The 22,324-nt window shown below is 38.3% G+C and overlaps 1 protein-coding gene across 3 annotated transcripts in view; it reads left to right on the top strand.

Annotated features, from left to right (window-relative positions):
• The window catches only part of LOC134873504 (phospholipid-transporting ATPase ID-like), a 47,777-nt gene that overhangs the window by 13,986 nt on the left and 11,467 nt on the right, over positions 1-22,324 (top strand). For 2 of the 3 annotated variants that reach the window (XM_063897163.1, XM_063897164.1), the window contains exons 2-13: positions 3,132-3,213; positions 3,963-4,021; positions 6,528-6,641; positions 8,231-8,329; positions 10,423-10,484; positions 17,220-17,292; positions 17,436-17,506; positions 17,780-17,862; positions 18,487-18,645; positions 20,254-20,342; positions 20,886-21,079; positions 21,217-21,425. In XM_063897163.1, the coding sequence (XP_063753233.1) occupies positions 3,171-3,213; positions 3,963-4,021; positions 6,528-6,641; positions 8,231-8,329; positions 10,423-10,484; positions 17,220-17,292; positions 17,436-17,506; positions 17,780-17,862; positions 18,487-18,645; positions 20,254-20,342; positions 20,886-21,079; positions 21,217-21,425 (1,255 nt within the window). In that variant the 5' untranslated portion in view covers positions 3,132-3,170. The remainder of the gene's footprint in view (positions 1-3,131; positions 3,214-3,962; positions 4,022-6,527; positions 6,642-8,230; positions 8,330-10,422; positions 10,485-17,219; positions 17,293-17,435; positions 17,507-17,779; positions 17,863-18,486; positions 18,646-20,253; positions 20,343-20,885; positions 21,080-21,216; positions 21,426-22,324) is intronic. The other variant, XM_063897165.1, reaches the window with a different exon arrangement.

The raw sequence follows: 22,324 nt of genomic DNA, 5'->3' as shown, positions 1-22,324 counted from the left end.
CTTATTAGACTCTGGTGGAAACAAGTCCACCAACACAAAAAATACTACTACTACCAATAATGACTTTGACTTTATTTGAGAGCTGTGTTCTGAATAACTCTTTCACTAATTCTCTGGAACCAGTTTTGTCTCTGCGGTGCGTCAGTGCTGTAAAAAAGCCTGGAAAGTCTCAGTATCAGCCATCAAGTGATGAAACTCTCCAACTGTTCCCCCAACACAATCTGACATTCAAATGAAAGCCTCTTTAAATCTCCATGATGACTGCAGTGAGTTTAAATGTCACCTTTTCCCCTGTGAACCAAGCAGCAGACGCCCCTCTGTGTCACATGACTCTATTTGGCAGAATAAACAAGCTGGTTGATTTAGAATGAATGGTTAGATGGACTGTTTGCTTTTGGCCCTTTACGGTGGGACTTGGTCAAACAGTGGATGTGTGGTGAGCGGTTACAAGTGTGTGTTTGTGTGCATTCACTCTCTATATTTAGTTATGTTAATATGTTTGCAAGTTAGTCAGACCCCCCCAAAACACCTGGGAACATGTGGACACGGATATAAACACAGTGCTGCAGACAAAGCACACTCTGTCTTGCTGTGTGTGTGTGTGTGTGTGTGTGTGTGTATGTGTGTGTGTGTGTGTGTGTGTGTGTGTGTGTGTGTGTGTGTGTGTGTGTGTGTGTGTGTGTGTGTGTGTGTGTTTTCTAAAGCCTGGACATTCCTGTAAAAACACACATTATTCAACAAACACATGTGGGTGATATTTATAGCTCAAGCGTTGACGTCACCTTGGTAACATTTAAAATCTAGAACTTCCTGTGTAGCACACACACACACACACGCACACACACACACACGCACACACACACACACACACACACACACACACACACACACACACACACACACACACACACACACACACACACACACACACACACACACAATCATTTTTACTCAATTAAGTCCGAATCAGAATCAATCCTTTTCTCTACAAAATTTTGTTTGAACAGTTTGTGTTTTTTCCACAAAAGCAACATATTTTACCAAAACCATTTTTAACTCGTAACACGTCTATATTTTGTTTTGACAGGATCAACATACAGTATATTGGCAATGGTTACAGTAAGAGGTGGAAAAAATTCTCTGGTCCTTAACAAGATAGTAAAAAAAAAAAAGTGTTGCTTCAACTGTGCAACTTGTGTCCTTCATTGTATAGTATACAGTATCAATAATCACCCAAATCTGAGTTACACCTTTTATGCCAACTTTACTGATTTATTACCACAAGTTTTACTCTCCTTTTTGGAAAGACCTAATTTATAAAACATTAATTGACACATGATATTTTTCTGGCACAGATATAGAAAATGCCTATATCCCGACATAAAAACATTTGGAAATGGGTCAAATTTGACCCAAGGACAACTAGAAGGTTATGTAAAATTACTGTGTTATTAGGAAAAGTCATTTTAAGTACTCAATATGCGAAGAGGGTCCTTTCACTGTTTTTTTTTGTTGTGTGTTATGTTTAATGATCTGTTCTTATAACTAATGATTATCCAATTCTCAATACTTATAAATACCTCTGAGTAAATCAGAATCATAGTTTGTAGCATAGTAGAGTAAAAAGTACACTATTTACCTCTTAAATTTGGTGGAGCACAAGTATTAGGTGCCAGTAAATAAAGGTGATTTATTGAAATACTGGACTCAATTGTAAAAACATTTCTGTTTTTGATCAAACAAAGTTACTTGCCTGGAAATGTTTTAGATTTAGCTTCTAGGCCTCCGGTAAAGAGCCTTGGTGTGTAGCTAACTGTAACATCTACAGGCGACTACTGTTGATTGTTAGCTTGGTGTGTCAGGACTTTGAGAGGCAAGACACTAAAATACCTGAAACACACAGCAACCACTTTTGGGTATCGCTATCACTCAGTTGAGACAGACGGCAGGGCCAGATTTGGCTCTTGATTTTGAGCTCTTACTGTCAGAAGGAGGTGGAGCAGATATCTGAACGAGTGGATGTCTGGTCTGAGAGAGGAGCCTCCCTCTGAGTCACTCTGTCTCTGCCTTACATGGGAAAAACATTAAGAAGCTGGAGGGCTTATGCAACGCTGAAGTAAGAGCTTTTGTATCTAAAAGTGGGAAAGGTTGTTGAGGCTTCCCTCCGTCTTCATCTTAACACAATTTTGTATTCCCTGTGACTGTTTGTTCAGCATGTTCCCTATATATACACACTTGACATTGTCTTCACGGCATACACTGTGTATAAAAAGTGGACATAATCAGCCTGACATCACCAGTTTGGTCATATTCATCTTCATAAAGGAGTGTTTTTTGGAACCCAACGTAAAGTGAAAGGGTGGGGCGAAGTACAACCAAATGCTAATCAAGATTATTTTATGCAACCAAAAAGTTATAAATAACTTTCATAACACAGAAGTGTTGCAAAACGCAGACAGTATTAAGGTAGCCACGCCTTAAAGTTTTCCCGTATTATTTGTTTTTCTCTGAAGTGCAACATTTGCTAAATGAACATGATCATGCTGTATTGAAGAAGACTTAAAGTAAGTGATTGAAACCTTGAACTCACCAACCCCAACAATGTGGATTGGTAGCAAATCACCTTTACCACTCAACCATCTACTTTTAAATATTTAGGTTTTAAGATGACCGTGTACTTTTGAGATGTGTATAAAATATCATATACTACACTTTTCTATTCTTGAATAAAATGTATTTCTTTGAACAATGTAGTGGCAACCCAAGAGCTCCTTTAACTGTAGTTTAAAAACCCATGGCAATGATTACCATAATATAAAAAGCATTAAAGAAAACATTTCCTGCTGGCAGCTGCTGGGCATGAAGTCATTCTTACTTCAACAAAATGTTGTTTACACTCTCCAGTTTTCAGGAGAAAGCCAATGTTTGACGAGAACAGTCTGGGATGTGTGTGTGTGTGTGTGTGTGTGTGTGTGTGTGTGTGTGTGTGTGTGTGTGTGTGTGTGTGTGTGTGTGTGTGTGTGTGTGTGTGTGTGTGTGTGTGTGTGTGTGTCTGTATGTTTATTTCCTGGTGATGAAGATTTATCCTTTTGTTCAGCCACATTGTAACAGCTGTCTCTCCTTCTTCACAGACCAGTATGATGGATAGATAGCAAGAGGTGGAAGAGAAGATGTCTTTTTTTGGCCTGGACTGTGTCAAGAAAAAAGAGAGAGGTAAGCCTTAAACACTTGGATTTGAATTATCATTAAAGTTCAAATGCTCTGACTTTGGAAAAAGGCTATAAGTATAGTAGTTGCATTAAAACTTTCTATGGTACAACAAGAGCTTTATCAGCAGATTCCGATGCCCAGTTACATTACAATGGTGTTATTTTGTTTATATTAGAGAGTTTATTCTTAAAATATGAATAGTGCTCAGAAAACTATAATAATAATAATAATAATAATAATGCAATAAATTTAGGAAATTTCTTTAAGACCAGTTATTTGGAAGAATTTTTAGCGAAGAATCTCCTCTTAATATTGCATCACAGATGTTACTTTTTGGACATATTTTGTATGTAAAATAAACCCTAAAACAAAATAAGTAAACTTCAGTATGCTTCTTTTTTGACTTTTTTTTGTACGCCTAGCCATTGTTCTATAAGCTCTTGTTTTGAAACTGTCTTTTAATGCAGGGTGAGGGTGGTTGGATGTATGAATACACAGTGTTAGAGTCAGCAGGCATGAGGCTGTGCTTTGAGCTAAATGCTCACCTAAAGCACTGCTTTACAAAGTAAAACTTGCTGTTATTTGAGATACTCAATATTTGAAACCATTGAGTGTAATATATAGCAAACTCTGTGGTCTCTTCAGGGCGAGACTAACCATCACTACCACTGCTGGGGTTTGGGGTTTGGTTCACATTATAAACCTGTAAAATGAAAATGAATGTCAATTATTAACTATTTGTCTGTCTTCAGAGCTGGAGAGGAAACTCCGCGCCAACGACCGCGAGTACAACCTCTCCTTTAAGTATGCAGTAAGTACTGCAATGTTGATACATGTGTGTTGTTGATGCGTCTTTTACTCACATTATTCATCAATGTGAGTCTCTATTGTCCTCTACAAATGCTTCTTTCATAGAGAACGGGATGTACAGCGGATGCAGCCCCTCTTACATTATGAAAAAACAGTTTACTATTTATCAGTCAGTAAAAATATTTACCAGAGAAACTCTCCTTTTGAGTGTGTCTTGCTTCTTGCGTGTCTGGTTGTTATCAGGAGGCAAGAACAGTTGAGGTTGCTTCTGGGTAAAGTCAGTCTCCTCAGTTTGCTGTAGTCAAGGTGAATGTAGTTGCATAACTTCCTAGCATTGTTAACTTGCATTGTGCTGTTTTCTGATTCCTAAAATTGAAAATTGAAAAAGTTATGAGGAAGAGAAGAGTGAGAGGAGAAGTAATGCTGAATAATTCTAACCTAGAACAATGGTCCAAATAAATAGTTCCCTATCATATAGACATACAGTGTATATTCTGTATGTGCCACACAATACAATGCATTTAAAAGCTGCAATTGTAAACAGTAAAAGTAGGACACACGTAGTCTGAGTATATAGACACCAAAATAAAGAATCACATAGATGCATTTTAGTATTCATATACAAGGATAAATGTATACCTATAAAGAAACAAAGAATACCAAACTGAAAAACCTGAAAAAAAGGTTGGAACAGCCAATGGAAAAAGTAAAGCAAATTAGAATTGTACAGTATACTATTATGAATTAATACAATAAAATAAATATTCAATTTCCCCTTTTTATTTTTTCTGTTTAATCTTTGAGTGTGTAAACCTTGTGGAAAATACCAAACACTGTTCCGGCTTGTGTATTTAAGCAGGAACAAAATCTGTAGCCTGTGGGCGGTGTTTTTGTTAGTAAAGACGCAGAGTGATAAACTGACATGGGAGTCACAGTGCGGCTGGTTAAGAGCTTTTAGCCTCCTGATAAGATCCACCTGGCACAAAGCAAAAGCCTCCCTCTGAAAGAAACTGTCTTATAAAGTCAAACTCAGTTAGTTAGTATCAGTGAGGTTGAACTGAATATTAGTTACTTTTCTGAGCTTAACAGAGAAGAAAAAACAATTCTGACTCTTTATACAGATTTGTTTTTAAAATATTGTTTCAAAGTAGTATTTGTGTAGTTATATGTGAAGAAAGTATCTTTGACATCAACACACACCACCGTGGTTAATGTTTTCTACGTTTTCCAAATAATCATATTCCATGATACAACATCTGATAAACTCAGTCACACTACTACCTAGAGTTAGGTTTGATTTCTATTTTATCCATGTTGTTGATTTGGAAGTAGTGCATTCAAAATGATTGTCAGCCCACATGTCTTTCTGCTTACCTCCTAACATTATAGTTTTGCCTGTGAATGTCCAAAGGGCCATAATCATAGGCAAATATTTGTTTAAGTCATAAATGTGATTATCCAACAGGCTTTCTGTTTTATCATTCCGGATGCATAGAGCGACATTACCATCATAAGGTTAGATACATATGAAGAAGTTTCACAGAATGAAACAAGCCTCACACATTAACAGAACATGTAGAGGACCAATATGTGTATTTTTGTCTTTTTCTTTTGTGGCCAGTCACCAGCTACCCTGTAATTGTGTTTTGTTTGAATTTGTGAGGGATAAAACATATATTTTTAAAAACATTTTGACAAAATAGGCTACATTCAGAGATCAGAAGACCCTCTCTAATAGGACTATGCTAAACTCAATGTATCATTGAACAATTATGTACAAGATTAACTTTGTTCCTTTATAGGCTAACATAGGCACATAGGTCAAGCTAGCCACCTTTAGGGGACCAAATATGCTGGGTCATCAATTTATATATTATTTATTGCCTTAAACTATGCTAACTCTTAGCCCACTTAGCTGAGGTTAGCTTGCTAGTACCCTAGATCTGCTTATGGTATGGTAGCCTCAATTTGTTTGCACACTTGCACCAAGTTAGTAGACATAGTTGCTGCTTAAAATTAACAAGCTCATAATGTAGAATTTACAGTTTGCGTTGTTGCCTAGCCCTGCTCATGTTAGCCTTATTCCCCGTTAGCTAATGTTGGATTGCTGTCAGCTAGCTTAATCTTGAAAAAGTTGCTCTCTGTGCACAGTATGCTAAGGTTTGTAGATGTGTTAATGTTTAAACTGAAATACAAAGACTTTTCTATAAAAAATGTTGTGTCAATTGAATTAAAAAATAAAAACAAAAATTAAAAAAGAGTACAGAAGTATGAGGAACATTTAAAAGGAACATAAAAAAGCATTAATATGCAGAGTGGCTCCAAAATGTTCTGAACAACCTTGTCATTGAGGACTTTATATCCATTTTTGATGGTTATTGGACATATTCAACGTGTTGACTGAAGACCAGTACTTCTTCACTGAAACATAAAGGTTATATTTTTTGACAAAGTATATTGAATGCATAAAACTAAATCTTATCTATCCTTCATTTTTGTTACACCAGACAAATGCCATCAAGACCTCCAAGTACAACCCCTTCACCTTCCTACCTCTTAACCTGTTTGAGCAGTTCCAGAGGATCGCAAATGCCTACTTTATGTTTCTTCTGGTGCTCCAGGTGAGTGAAACAGACATACAAACATACTGTGCATATGCAGGAAACATAAATGCAACACTCTGAACCAACTATACTATGTAAAACATAATAAATCTCTAGGAATAAAATGAAAATTACACTTTAGCAAATAATCAGGTTAGTTGAAGAACATCTTAATATTTAACACATTTGCAAGATACAGAATTAATAATATGCTGGAAAAGGATTTTATCTACTCAGTCCAATCGGAAAATAGCCAATTTCTGCTTTTCAAATAGGCAGTCTTGACACAACACAATCCACAGCAAACAACACATTATTTTCACAGTGTACTTGTGTGTTAACCAAACAGGATATGGATGAATCAAGAGCATCGAGATTAAGGAAGTGTAATATCCAGTACAGGAAATTGCCTCATCGTTTGCAAAGTAGTCATGTTGCTCGGGCTAATGTACTGACAAACAAGGAGGAACTGGAGCCCAACGGCAGTTTCAATTGTTTCTGAAAAGTTTAGTTTGCACGTGTGAATGTCCATGATGCGTTTTTATGCATCCTAATCTCAATATCAGAGTTTGACCATTTCTAACAGTGGCTAATAGGATACTATTAGTCTTAATTTGACATATAATACAAATAAAGGAAACCACTTAAACATTGTCCTGGGACAACAACAAACAACACTTATCCTTTCACCTGTCACATGTGTTAATTTTGTGAAATGTCATAAGAACAACAGTTTTTGAGTGACAAACAAAGACATGCAAACCAGGATGGAACCTACTTGGAAGACCTGATGAACACCTTGTATGCAAAGTTTGTACCTTACTCTTATCCTATACATAGTAAACTTGTCAATTTAATGGATCGTTTTTGGGCCATAGAGGCATTTGGGTATTCAACCTTTTTTTGCAACTTACTGGTCATTTTTGTTATTATATTTAGTTTCATTTACACACTATGTTTTTGCACACCTTTTACTTTGTAATGTAACTGCTGCACGACATGATTTGCAGTATGAAGTTGTTTCATAGACCAAATGAAATGCATTTAAACATGGATCAAGAAAATATATTGATGAAAAAGTTTGGGGACAAGTCGTGCAACTTTCCTTGTAGCCATTCGAATGCTTTTGCAGTGCAACATTGTTAATCAACGTTCTTTCTTCTTCCTCAAATCTAATTTAAGTTGTGGTCCTTTTGGCAATGACACAGTTTGAGAACCATTTTCACAAGTTGATTTTGAGTGTTTGTATGTCATTCTTTGTGTTTAAGTTTTAATTAACATAAGGCACACACTGTTCCCACCTTAACACCCAAAAAAATCTGTCCTTGTGTCACCTCACTCTACCATGATCTTTCCCCAATGTCTTTTAGACCAATGTCATCTTTCACACTGGTTGTATGTGCGATTACATTAAAATTATTGTTTTCATCTGCTTGAATTATTTTATTTAATTGCCTGTCTTTATTGTCTTAACATTTCTCTGCTTCACACTCTCATTTTAAGTTTCCGTGTCATTTAGTTTTTTCATTTTTTACAAGATAATATACCAACAAATAAATGTACCCTGAAGTGAACTGAAGACAGTTTTCTGTGTGTGTGTTCTTCAGGTGATTCCTCAGATCTCCTCTCTGTCCTGGTTCACCACAGTCGTGCCTCTGGTCCTCGTGCTGACAGTCACCGCTGCCAAGGATGCCACTGATGATATCGTAAGCAAACGTTTCCTCTTTCTGCACCTTCACAAATTGAAACACTTATAGGTAAAGGGACAGTAAACAAACAAACAAAGAAAAAAACTCAGGAATCACTTCAAAAAACCCATACCTCTTCCTTACCCAAATAGTGTCTTTGCAGTCTTAGTATTATCAGGACTAGAGTTTTAACATATAAAGACTAATCCAATAACACAAAACGATGTGTTGGAAATGCTCAAAAAGCAAAACGGCAAGCAAGACAGTTCAGGCAAACATCAATGAATAACGAAAGCAAGTCCACAATCTGATCCCAGGGGAATTCCGTTCAATCTCAAGTGAACTTCCTTTATGGTAAGTAGCTTTTAGATACTGTATATCTTCTTGCTGCTTGGCATATACTGAGTTTCATTTAGCTGATAATCATATTTACTCTCAGACTGTGGGAAGAAAACGTTCCACTAACGTCAGCAGTCTTATGTACAAAACACTTCACACTCCTCTTAACTGATATGAGCGCATAAAAAGTATTTATCAGTCAAATTAAGGTCGCTAGGGTTCGGTTTGATTCAATTCCTCAGGCTCATTATAGCAAAGAGAAATCCTAAGTTCATCAGGAAGTCAGTTTGTTATTTGTTTTTTGTTACTGATGAAAACCTGTTTTCTTCTCTCTAATCGCTTAACGGGAACCGAAACAGAATTAAAAAGCACATCGAATAAACAATGAACGGAAAATGACTTTTTGTTTCAGCATTCAAGGACATCGAAGCACAAAAATGTTTGTACAGTATGTGTGTGTGTGTGTGTGTGTGTGTGTGTGTGTGTGTGTGTGTGTGTGTGTGTGTGTGTGTGCGTGCGTGCGTGCGTGCGTGCATGCGTGCGTGCATGCGTGCGTGAGTATGGCATCCAAAACCCTAATGCCAAACAAAGAGGAAATAATGGGTTCACCATGGGTTAAACATTAGCTCCAGGAGAAAACAAGAGACTTTTGGTCTGGCAGCGGTGTCACTCCTGAGCGGTTCTTGTCGCCAACAGAAACAGAAAAACTGCAAGGTTGATTACCTTGCAAAACAAACGCTGTATAACTGTCACCAGTGTTGGGAAAGCTGTTGTGAAATAAAAACGGTTATACTGCCTACTTGACTGCACTGATTTCAGTCAAAACTGCCAATAAAGTTTAACAGTACGATTAGTTTCAATCAGAGAACAATTATCGTAAAATTCAGTAAATCCCACACTTGGGTGCAAGGGGATACAAGGATAGCTGGAAAAACATGAATATTATTACAAAAAGTAATACTTATTTTATCCTACATCCCTATCCCCTTTTGTTTGAGAAAATATTAAAACAACTAAACAATTAAAATACCTTTCAGTCACATGTTGCACGTTTGTTGTGGCTGCGTGTGTGTATAAGGTTTTTTTAGGTTTTAATAAAAAACAGAAAGTTAAAAACAGAAACTCCTTGACCTGCAAAAGCTCCGTGGGTTTCACTAAGGAAGAACAATTGAATTTTACTTATTATTTCTTTTATAAAGTATTTAGTATCTGTCATTTTTTGATTTTCACTCTGATGGCCGTTCGACAGAGCCAAATATATAGATTTTCGTTTTATGAAACGTCTGTACTAAAAGTATGAGACCTGAATGAAGCGGTTACCTTCTCCACTTCAGGAAAACGAATAGACACATACTGTATGAAAACCTTGCTAGTGATTACTTATGAGAAACTTCCTGACTGCGCTGACTGTTTCAGTAACCGCCTCTCTGTCTCACTCACACACAGTATGTAAATAGTGATGGGAAACTACAGAGTAATGAGACATAGGAGGTTTCATCATGTTGGAGACTCATCAATGAAGGGAAGTCAAGGTTTACTAATAAGGTCAAAAGGTGTAATTTAATGTAAAATCTTTAGTGGGAGGATCCCATTTTAAGATACCACCCTGTCTTTTCCCACACATTTGCAAGTTAGTGAGGAAATTATTACACAATGTTAGCTGGTTCAAGGGAATTTTGATCGGATCTATTCAGTAATTGTTGGTAAAACTTGAGTTTCTTGAGATCATCTTTGAGTATTTCATTTTGTTTTTGTGTGTGTCTTTTTTTCAGAATCGGCACAGGAGCGATAATCAAGTCAACAACAGAAAAGTTCAAGTCCTCATTGACAGAAAGTACGTTTTTTTTAGTACAATCATATTTGCTAATGGGCTTATGAATCATAGGCAGTACACCTGTGGCCATATACGAAGTTTCAGGCAACCAATATCTGTGTTTTTGTGTATTTTAAATCCAAGATCAGTGTCTTTTAACCTGTCAAGCAAAGGTAGGCGTTCTTCAGGGAATTTTCTTGGATTCCCTTCACCTTTACATTATAATAGCATACCTCAGGTCAAACCAAATCAATCAATCAAGAACAAGCACTACCATCTTGGGGCTTCTTCCTGTTGACTAAGTAGAAACAGTTCTGGTCAAGAAGCTTGGGAGGAATACACAGATGTGGGGAAATACAAGAAAAAGTTACAGGAAAAAATATGAAGCGGGCTTGTCAATAAACAGAATAATTCAAAATCATAAAAAGAGGAATATGGACTTGAAATATCCTTTTTTAGACATCAGGGTCCTAGTTTCCTAACATACCACAGTTTATTTATTGTGGGTGAAAGTTAATCTCCCTTAATATTCTAATAACAGATGCAAAGCCAACAATATTATGAAGAAAAGCTATACCAAAGACCTCTTTAAATGTAATTATTTAAGTATCTTACGTTTTGTTTGCTGCGTCGATGTTTATAGTCATGAATGACAAATTGATTAATTATCTTTAATTACATGCAGTCTGTTTCTCAGTATCCTAAGTGCCACCAAAATCCTTGGGCCAGCATGGTCTGTTTTTCCTGCTGGGTTTTCTCTTGGCTGCACTGTTAAGGGCTTAATGGGAATCAGCTGCAGGATGGTAGAAACAGTCTGTTTTCTTCATGTTAGCCTGATGTCTGCTTTTGTTACATAGACCATATTATGCCTTTTGGGGTTTTCCCTTTCCTGTAGAGTGTGAGATTCTTGTGTATATGTAAATAACCTGCAAAGGGTGAAATCTAAAAGCTCACCACAGAGGGAGTGTCTCTCTCCCACACACCCTGCCGGAAACGCCTCCATTGGACTATACATCTGTAAAATAGTGACTTCACTACAGTATGTAGAGCTTAAATGGCTAGCGCTCCAACATATCGGATGTGACAGTCTGAGGGTCGGGACGTCTCTAAGCAGTTGACCAATCACAGCAGAGCTCTGATGTCAGACAGAGGGTGGAAAGAGATGTTGCAGCACAGGCAGTATGTGAAAAATAAAGAGCTTTTTGAACTTTTAAAGCGTGGAAACATGTCACAGTAGAGGCACAAAATACAAAAACCTGAAAAAGGGCATAATACGTCCTCCTGAGACATATATGGTGAATTACACTTGATTTTTAACATTTTACTGAAAAATTTAGTTAGTGCATCTGAGTATTATTGTCAGTAGAAATTCATATTTTAATCAATATTGTTCCAGGTTTTAGAGGCCTTCCTGATAAAGGGTACAATTGCATAGTACAAGAGTTCAAATTCAGGCGAGGCTAGTACTACAACTTAAACTCCAACAGTTGTCTCATATTTGCTGAGTTTATGAAAACATTGTTGTTCTTTAAGAGGTGAAAACAAATAATAGTTGATCATCCCAAGCCTTACCGTGACCAGAGCTGGGCACAAATACATCATAAAGTATTTTGATACAAAATACAAATACTTGATCAAAAAATGTATCAAAATAAAATACAAAAATACTGGTCTGGAAAATGTATTTAAATACAATACAAGTATTTTGTATTTTGAAAATACAAAAATACACGCGAGATAATGCCTGTATTGAATACTGTCTGTAAACTGAGGAATGTACAATAAATAAAAAAGGAGACAGCTAACGCTACATTCAAATCCATTTTATTTTATCCATATTAAACAGAAAAACAGATCAGTTGTTCTTCAGGACAACCAACTTCTCCAGCATATCTGGTGTTAATGACCTTCTGTGAGGCCGGTTCACTAAGCCAGCAAAAGAAAACAGGCGCTCAACCGGGGCTGAGGATGGTAGGGTTGTGTTAAATCTCACAAAAAGCTGTTTCATCAAAGGGTATGCATTTAGTGAAGCCAGGTCTTTTCTGGGATCCTCCAAAAAATGAAGGGTCTCCAGTTCCGCCTTGCTGTGGCTGGGCAAGGCCTCGGCCTCCAGCTGGTTGACTGTTCCTGTAGAGATTGAAGACAACAGAAAAAAAACAAGAGCAATCAGAGATGGCAAGCTGGCCTCTGCCAGACACTATGCATGGACAAACAGACAGATAGACAACAATCAGACAGGGTCATAGCAATACCTAGCACAAACTCCCCCCCGAGGACCAAATAATGCATTCTTCAAAGTATAAATACTGAAATTGTCACCAAAAGGTAAAACATGCTATTGTAAATTACATAATTAAGTATTTTAAAGTGTAAAGAAATTCTTCTCACCTTGATCAGTGAACACAAAGAATTCGTCATTCTCCTCTGTGCTCGGTGTGGTCCCGTCACTCTCTGAGAGAAGTCCGAGTTCGTCTGCTGAGTGCAGCATCAGTTGCTGTATTCGCCTCTTCTCAGAAGCCAACCTCTGGGGTAACCACCTCATCTTAAAGTATGGGTGTGTTGTGGTTGCCAGGATGGCCTCATTCACGTCATGCTCCAGCATCAGAAAATTGTGGAAGCGTTTTTTGAACCCTGCTATGGTTGCTTGAAGAACGTGTGAGCAGTACCTCAAGTTTGATGCTTGCAGATCCTCCAGCTTGGCTTGAATGGTGAAAAGTGTTGGCAACAGCTCACCATAATAGCATGCAGATTGCCCTTGAAGCTGATCTATTGAGATGGCAATCGGTCGTAACACTCTGCAAAATTCCTCAATGTAGTCCAGTTCGACTTCCCTGAATGGTGGAAGTTGCAGGGCAGTCATGGCATCAGGGAGCTTGTCACGCAAGAATGACAACTGACTCAAGGAGTCATGCAGAGAATTCCACCTTGTAATGCAGGGTGTCTTGAGTTGCTGCTCGATTACTTTGCCTAGCGTTTCAGCACTCTTTGGTCTGCCAGATGCTGTCCATAATGCTGAGCACTTCGCCATCGTTGAATGATTCAGCCTGCTGAGAGTTGCATTGCTAGTGATCGATTTCTTGACATCAGTAGTTGAGATTAAACTCAGAGTATGTGTCGCACACCGGAGGTGTGGTGGTAAAATGATGGAACACTCAGATGCTTCTTCTCTCTCAGGATCTATGACCAGGAAGGACAGCTCATCGTCCAGCTCTTCAACTTCATCTGGGTCATTTGTTTTTCCAGTGACACTGAACTCTTTAAAGGCCTTTGCAAAGTTGGATGCATTATCAGTAACTGTAGACACAATGGTGTCTGAAGACAGCCCATATTCTGTGTGAATCTCATCCAACAGTTCTGCTATTCGGTTATAAGTATGGGGGCTGGGAAAATGCCTAACGGCAAGAGCGGCTGACTGCCTTTCCAGCGTGTCTCCATTGATCCAATGTACTGTTGCTCCCAAATAACTGGTTTTCTTTGTTGACCAAATATCCACTGTTGTACAAACACGGCGAACATTTTTAAGCGTCTCTTTTAGGAATGCTTTTTTTGTTGCAAATTCTTCATCAATCCGTCGTCCGAGTGTCCGTCTGGACATTACATTGGCACCTGGGTGAAGTCCCTGCACAAGCTCGATGAATTCTGTTTGTTCAACGGTGGCTAATGAGTGCATTCCTGTGACAACAAAGGATTTCACAAGGGAGTCGACTTTACTTTGTGATATTGTTGGGCTAGCATGGTCAAACAAACGAGTCTGCCTTAATGATGTTTTGGCTTTCTTCTGCTGGCCACTTGCACTTTCCTTTTTGTAATTTTCAAATTCCTGTAGATTCTCTGGGTGTTTTCTTTTCAAATGTGTCTTGAAATTTGTTGTTGCTTGATAAGAGCCACAAATAATGGCTTTCTTGGTTGTGCACAGCTGACACTCAGCTTCTATCTTTCCACTTGGATTTTGAGATACTACTTTGAAGAATTTCCCATCCAATATGGCACACCTAGGCCCAGTGGTACCTTCTGAAGATGTGGTGGCTTGAGGCTCACCTGACGCCTCTTCATCATCATGATTGTCACTCATCTCAGTTCAGTGGGACATCCTCTATTTCAAACGAAATTGTCAAAAAAAAAGTTGTTAGTCAGTTACTCTTCAACAGACACACACTTAAATCACATCATAAAAAAAGGAAAAACAATTAAATCCGAAACTGACTACTATATGCACTTGCATGAAAGGGCTCTTCTAACCTGCCAAGTGAAATATTACCTAGGATACTAATGATAAAGCGTTTGGAAGTGGAAAAACTAAAAGCCAGAGGTGTCAAAAGTAAAAGTAAAAGTACATTTTCTGGTGTAAGTACAACACTAGCACGTGGTAGCCTATTACATAGCTGTTAGACCATTTACTCCATTGTACCTAATGGGATAGATAGACTGCGTTGTTACTGAAAAACACTTCTAACAATCTAACAAGGACCCACCACAAACTTGATCCAACCAGTGTAGTCAGCTGATCGTAAGACAAGTACACAGGTCTACTGGTTACTCAGATAAGTTACCTGTGTTGGAAGGAAACTGTGTTTCTTTTCTTTCTTTTTTTTTTAACTTTTACTTTTGACATCTCTGCTAACAGCTGAGCTAAGCTCCATGCACAAAACTAACTACTATGCGCCATAACAGGCAGTGACTCCAAATCTAGTGATCTACAGATACTGAATTAGTTTTCAATAAATACAAATATAAAATAAATATGATATGCCCTAGAAATGCTTAATACAGCCTACTGTATTGGTCTCTAATGGACTATTAAAAAAAAAAAAAGCCAAGTGTGAATATGATTTTAGAAGCTAAATGTGTAGTTTAAGATTATATAAAAGTGGGTTTTCAAGGATCCTCCCTAGCTTTGGTTGGAGCTCTAACAGGAACTGAATCTCCATATAATTAGTTAGTATGAATCAACATAGAAGACTTAATATTATTCAGAAATGCTTAGACCTAGCCTACTGCTCTATGATGGACATTTGTCAAGTGGCCCAAGCCCCTAAACAACACAATTTTCTCACGTTTTTTCACAATAAATAAATAAGTACTTTATTGACAGGTTATAGTTATGGATCGTTCTGGGCTCAAAACATTGTTATGAGCCCAGTTTAGCCTATCTCATTCTTTCGTTTGGTAATAGAATTTGGTACCGAGTGGAAAAGGAATTCGCCAGCTCGAGGTCTTGCCGTGGGAGGGAACATGCCTGCGAGGGCTCCTACAACATCACTAGGCCGATACAGGGGCTATTACGGGTTTAAACACAAAACTGGCGTTATTTGTTTTATTGGGGGTCATAGAAACGGGTCCTTTCTCGTTTAACATCAAATAATATGGCCGTGTTCCTCTACCGTTTCATCCAATTTAAAATTGGATCTCCTAACTGTCCTCAGTGAGAGTGACTAATTTAATCACCATATCTTACGTTTAGTACTAGTTTACCTTTTGCGAGTCAAGCATTCATGTTTGACCTCTCTGGTCTATATTTGATAAGCTACCTAGGCTACACTCTAAGAAACTTGCTCAATTTCGCTGACCTAAGCAATTTGACTGACCGTCATTTATCAACCCCTGCCTATCAAACACTCATCATTCAAGAGAAAGCTAACACTCGAAAATAGTCTAGTGCTTATGGTGTAATTCTGTTGACAATGTGTGTGGGAAGACTGTAGCATTTTTTTTATACAAAACATTTCACCTTAGTGTTGTTTCATGCCTCGAAAAGCCAGCAACAGAGCCGTGTTAGGTGCAGGTCCTCTTCACTGCTGTAGTAGTGATGACTGCTGACGTCGCGGAGAAAAAATGGTCGCATTCAAGTCTCGATTGGGCGTGTCACGTGATTTACGTCTTGACCCAAAGATCTCTGGTGATTCGCTTAGTTTTACTGATTTAAAAAAAAGGTTTTTTGCAAAGTATTTTTGTATTTAAAATACCCAAATACAGCACCTCAAAGTATTTAAATACAAACTACATTTCATTTTTTCCAATCTTGTAAAAATACAAAATGCAAAATACTGAAAAGTATTTTAAATACGTATTTCAAATACATGTAGTTAAAATACTGCCCAGCTCTGACCGTGACTATGGAGTGACTTATTGTGCTCATCAATGTAAATTGGTAAATAAAAGCACAACAAATTTGAATGATTTGTTCTATAAAAGCAAAGTAGTTTGAGAAAAACTCTTCTGAAACCTAATGGAGGCAAAGTTGAAATATACTATTATTACTACTATACTACTATTGTCAAGTTGATTTGCAGTTCATTTGTCTATTGCTTTGTAAAAGGTTTAATGAAATTATGTAGAGTATGAAAGAAATCATATTGTGAAAATGTCCATTGTCATAAACAGCAAGTTGTATTACAAGCCGATCAAATTAGAGAGAGATTCAAGTAAACAATGAACTCAGCTCAAAGTTGAATCACTGGCACAAATTGAGGCATGAAATGGAAAACCCTGAACAGCATCAAATATTTGTACTCCAGCCAACTTCTAAGAACTGTGGCTGTTATTTGCAGATGCTCCGAAAGTACTTCAGGAAACTGGCAGGAACATGCAGTGAAGGAAAGGAAACTAATATTAGGATGACCTCATTGTTCAGTGCTTATTTATGGACAGTTTCTTTTTTGACTGTCCCTAAGGAAAGGGAAAATAATACATTTTCTCTGAACTGCTGAGTGCAAAGTGCAAACATCCACTTACCAGCCTCCTGTTTCCTGTTTTCAGACTGCGGAGCGAGAAATGGATGGATGTCCAAGTGGGAGACATCATCAAGCTGGAAAACAACCAGTTTGTCACTGTTAGTAAATTGCTGGAATATTTACAAGCTATTGCTCCTTCCAAAGAGATTCGAGCTACAATTATTTTCTTTGGATAATGCAGATGATAACTTTGTTTATTATAAAACAAATATTTTGAGTTATAAATCCTTCTGTATTTCAGGCCGACCTCCTGTTGCTCTCCAGCAGTGAACCACTCAACTTGGTGTACATCGAGACGGCAGAGCTGGATGGGTAAGTAAAAAATGTTATGTCAGGATGTGAGCCTGTTAAACGTATAAGGAATGCATGAGGGTAGGGTTAGGAACCTTTTGTATTTTTACATTCGATGTAGCTCCCTGACTCAGTTATAATGGTGCTAATTTCAGGACCTTCTTGAGTCCGCTGCGTGCTAATAAAGGGGAAAATGATGGAATGAAAGCACTTCCTCTTCCTTCTTCATTTGTGTCTATTGTGTCATCTTCTTCCTTTTTCTTCTATCTATCACTATCCTCTCCTTTTCCACAGAGAGACTAACCTGAAAGTGAGACAGGCCCTGACCGTGACAGGAGACCTGGGAGAGGATATTGAAAAACTAGCAGACTTTGATGGTAAGACATCTAGAGGACAACCGAATGTCGATTTCTAAAATTACAAGCATTCAGAGTAGACACACATATAATAACTCTCAAAACACAAACCTGGATAAGGTGTTTTCATGTGACATCATTCATACTTAGCTCAGCATTTTGCACTTTCAAGCATGGCAGCAAAAAGAGCAAATACACCAGGCAAATCATAAGTAAATAATATGTAAATATGAAAATGTTAAACCAAACACATACCGTAACTTCCATAGTTAAAAATGGGGCGTTATTCTGCTTAATTAGATACAAGAGCATTTTAGACATTTGATGCTGTTCGCTGTTACTATTTAATGTATGTTTGCATTTTTTCACCTGCTTAAATGTCCATATTAGTTCCATGTTTATTGTTATATGTGTTTATGTATGGTCTCCTAATATTAACAGCATGTCTATTTCTGTGTGGATTGAGAGCAACAAAGAAACAAAGTCAAATTAGGCCACAAAGTATTAGTTTTAGGCCACAAAACTGGGTTCTGAATCAAATTCTCTACTGTGTGAAAAAAAGGAATCAAATGTCCCACGTCAAAGTTGTAATCACTATCATAATGGATAGTCCCACATGAATGATATGCCTACATGTTTTAATAGGCGAAGTACGCTGTGAGCCCCCCAACAATCGACTGGACCGCTTCAGAGGAACGCTTACCTACGCAGGTCAGAAATACTCGCTGGACAACGAGAAGATCCTGCTGCGAGGCTGCACCCTGAGGAACACCGAATGGTGCTTTGGACTGGTGCTGTTTGGAGGTGGGGAATGATTATTTTTCACTGACGTCACTCAATAGATTAAGATTTATACATACAGTACTTTATTTAGGAGGCCCTTTTATCCTTTTTGGGGTTTTCCTTTTCCTGTGTGTTATATAAGTTTTTGTGCATGTGAATGGTCTGCAAACATTCCAAAGTTCCCTGCCTGAAACGCCTCTATGGGACTCCTTTGTTGACTTCTGTAACATAGTGACATCAGTCTGTAACACTTCTGCGTCTAGTGGCTCGGGCCTCTTATAGATAGGCTTAGGGGCGGGACATATCTAAGTCGTTGACCAATCACAACAGAGCCAACCAGCTAATCTATCAGAGCAGACTGGGCTCTGGTTTCAGACAGAGGGTTAAAAGAGGTGCTGCAGCACAAGCAGTATGAGAAAAATAAAGAGATTTTTGAACATTAAAGCATGTAAACATGTCTCAGGAGAGGCAAAAAACCCTGAAAAATAGCATAATATGTTCTCTTTTATTCCATTTTGACTCTTTTGTTATTTACAGTAAATCACACACATAGGCCCCTAATACACACATTCACAAACAGGAACTAGAGACATGCATTAGTGGGTGTGTGGCAGTTTCAAAGGTTCAAAGGTTTCATTTGTAATATGCACAGCAGATACAACGTATATGTTGGCAATGAAAATCTTATATCCCATGCTCCTCCAACAACTCAACATACAAAGTGTAAAAAGATAAATAAAATAGTGCTAAAATTAGACAAGAATAAACTAGTGCAAACAGCTAGTGCAGTAACGTTAGGTGCAATGACAACAATAAAGATGGAAAGATGTCAAATATATACATATAACAGATTGTTGCTGGGGTGATGGGGGTCCTTTAATATCCTACCGGCCTTCTTCCTACACCGCTGTGTTTAGAGGTCCTCCATGGATGGCAGCTCCGTCCTGGTGATGTGCTGAGCAGTTTTCACCACCCTCTGTAGAGTCTTACGGTTGAGGGCGGTGCAACTGCCATACCAGGCGGTGATGCAGCCAGTCAGGATACTCTCGATGGTGCACCTGTAGAAGTTGCAGAGTATCCTGGAGTCCATGTTGAACTTCCGCAGCCTGCGGAGGAAGAAGAGCCGCTGTCGAGCTGTCTTGGATATGACCCTGGTGTGATGTGTGCATGTCAGGTCCTCACTGATGTTTACCCCGAGGAACCTGAAGCTGCTGACTCTCTCCACAGGAGTCCCGTCGATGGTGATGGGTGTGTGTGCCTCTCTCTGCTTCTTCCTTTCGTCGACAATCAGCTCCTTTGTTTTGCTGACGTTGAGATGGAGGTTGTTGTCCTGGCACCAAGATGTCAGGGCTTCCAGTCCACACTCTGTACTTGGTTCCATCTAGACTTGAAACGGGGCCGCTACGGTTCCCAAGCCAAGTCCCTACAGACTAAGAAAGCACAATTATAATTAAGAAGGAAATATGAAAAAGAAAACTTAAGTGAAATGTCTGATTCAAGTCTTACTTCACACTAAAAGGGATTTAAAATTGAGGAAGTTATGAGAACATGTATTTGTTTCTGTTATGAGAACATGTATTTGTTTCTGTTATGAGAACATGTATTTGTTTCATGTATTTTGTTTTGCAGGTCCAGAGACAAAGCTGATGCAGAACTGTGGGAAGAGCACGTTCAAGAGGACAAGCATTGACCGACTGATGAATGTTTTAGTCCTTTGTGTGAGTCCTCTCATGATCTTCCTCTTTCATCTGAACTCAAGATAAACCTCAGTTAAAGGGACAGTTCCCTTTAACTGATAGTACACTACACAGTATACATTTTATGTCATGGGGTTTGGAAAGCAGTTGGGTCTAAAAGCAGAACAAAAAAGGAGGTATAGGTATAAAAAGTAAATTAAGATTATCACTTGTTTATAAAGGTCCAATTGTTTTTTCAAGAAGGATTTCACCATACTGGTGTCAACCTAAATCTAGTTTAAATTTTATTGCCAACATCTTCGATATCTTCCGAAGTTAGGAAAGAGTGTAAAAACAGCTTTGGCCGCAATGAGTGTGACTTCCTGCATCTAAAATGTATCTGGCTTTCTGTATGTGTGCATCAGCTGTGATATATAATTGCAAAACCGTTATTAACAAATCCCCATTATTTTTGACGCATCCCAACTCAGCACCTGCTGTACTCAGATTTATTCATTGTGTTTTTTTTCTCTCAAAATGAGTTTGCGAGCTGAAGTGCCATTTCTCTGATGTCTTTCCATGCAGATTTTCGGTTTCCTGGCATTCATGTGCACCATCTTGGCAATAGGAAACTGCTTCTGGGAGCTGAACGAAGGCTCACAGTTCATGGTCTTCCTGCCAAGACAAGATGGCAACGATGCTGCCTTCTCCGCCTTCCTCACATTCTGGTCCTACGTCATCATCCTCAACACTGTGGTGCCCATATCTCTCTATGTTAGGTATTGATTTGTGTGCATTGGCTATTTATTTAATGACATTTTAAACTCAAATGACATCAAACATCCAATGGGAGTAGCAAAACGTTTACAAAATGTTTAAGGACCACATCTTCTTTATCCTGCTACATATTCTGCAGTGTGGAGATCATCCGGCTGGGGAACAGCTTCTACATCGACTGGGACAGGAGGATGTACTACTCACGGAACGACACCCCCGCTGAGGCTCGCACCACCACGCTAAACGAGGAGCTGGGCCAGATCAAGTATGTTTTCAGCGACAAGACAGGGACGCTCACCCAGAATATTATGACCTTCAACAAGTGCTCCATCAACGGCAAATCATACGGTGAGATTCACTCGTTGTTCTGAAGCCTTTTCTGTAATCAAGTTTGTTTTCTTTTTGTGAAAACAACTTTTTCAAATAATGGCAAGAGGCCTCTTAAGGTTTCTTACTCATGGGATTTAGAATCAATGTAATCTATAATGGCATGTCATGATGATGTACAGCATTTAATATTTGTATTCATTCATATAGAAATACAGAATAAAGTCAGATATAAAGAAATTATCGGGCATTCTTTTGAGTACAAATCAATCAACACTTTCAATTACAAAACAAACTTCTCGTTTTTTCTAATATTTTTATTAAAAAGCATTCATACTGTCAAGGTTGTGGTAAAGGACCCAAAATGCAGAGAAACGAGGGGAGGCAGGTATGGGGGTTAGAACTAAAAGTGAGCTTTATTAAAAAAAAGCTGTTAACGAACACAAAAAGGCAAGGTACCAAAAACAGAAAAGTAGTAAAAGAAAACTATGACGAACCAAAGGACCAGGGAGGACAAGGGAGGGAAGACCAGGACACGCCACAAGGAACAGGCTCTTGGGAAAGACGACGACTGGACAAAAGACAAAAGGGGAACTAAGATTAAATAAACAAAGGTAATCACAAGACAATACACAGCTGGAGAGGGGAGGAGAAACACAGGGGCAACAGGTGAACACAATGACACAATCAGGCACAGGAGGGAAACGCGGACAGGATGTGAAACTAAACATGACACAAGAAGGGAAAACATTTCAAAATAAAACAGGAAAAAACTGACCGAAAAACAAGGACCATGACACATACAGCAGTGATACAGATTCCTGTGGGGTGGATATCAAGCTTCATTTTAACTGCAAAAGGCATACGATATAACTGAGTAAGGAAAAGCAAAACAGTACAGAAAAACCAACACTCAAAGT

Source organism: Eleginops maclovinus, chromosome 12, assembly GCF_036324505.1.
Source record: "Eleginops maclovinus isolate JMC-PN-2008 ecotype Puerto Natales chromosome 12, JC_Emac_rtc_rv5, whole genome shotgun sequence".
NCBI classification, from domain to species: Eukaryota; Metazoa; Chordata; class Actinopteri; order Perciformes; family Eleginopidae; genus Eleginops; species Eleginops maclovinus.
The sequence above is the reverse complement of the archived record's forward strand: the minus strand, read 5'-3'. Positions and strand labels throughout refer to the sequence as shown.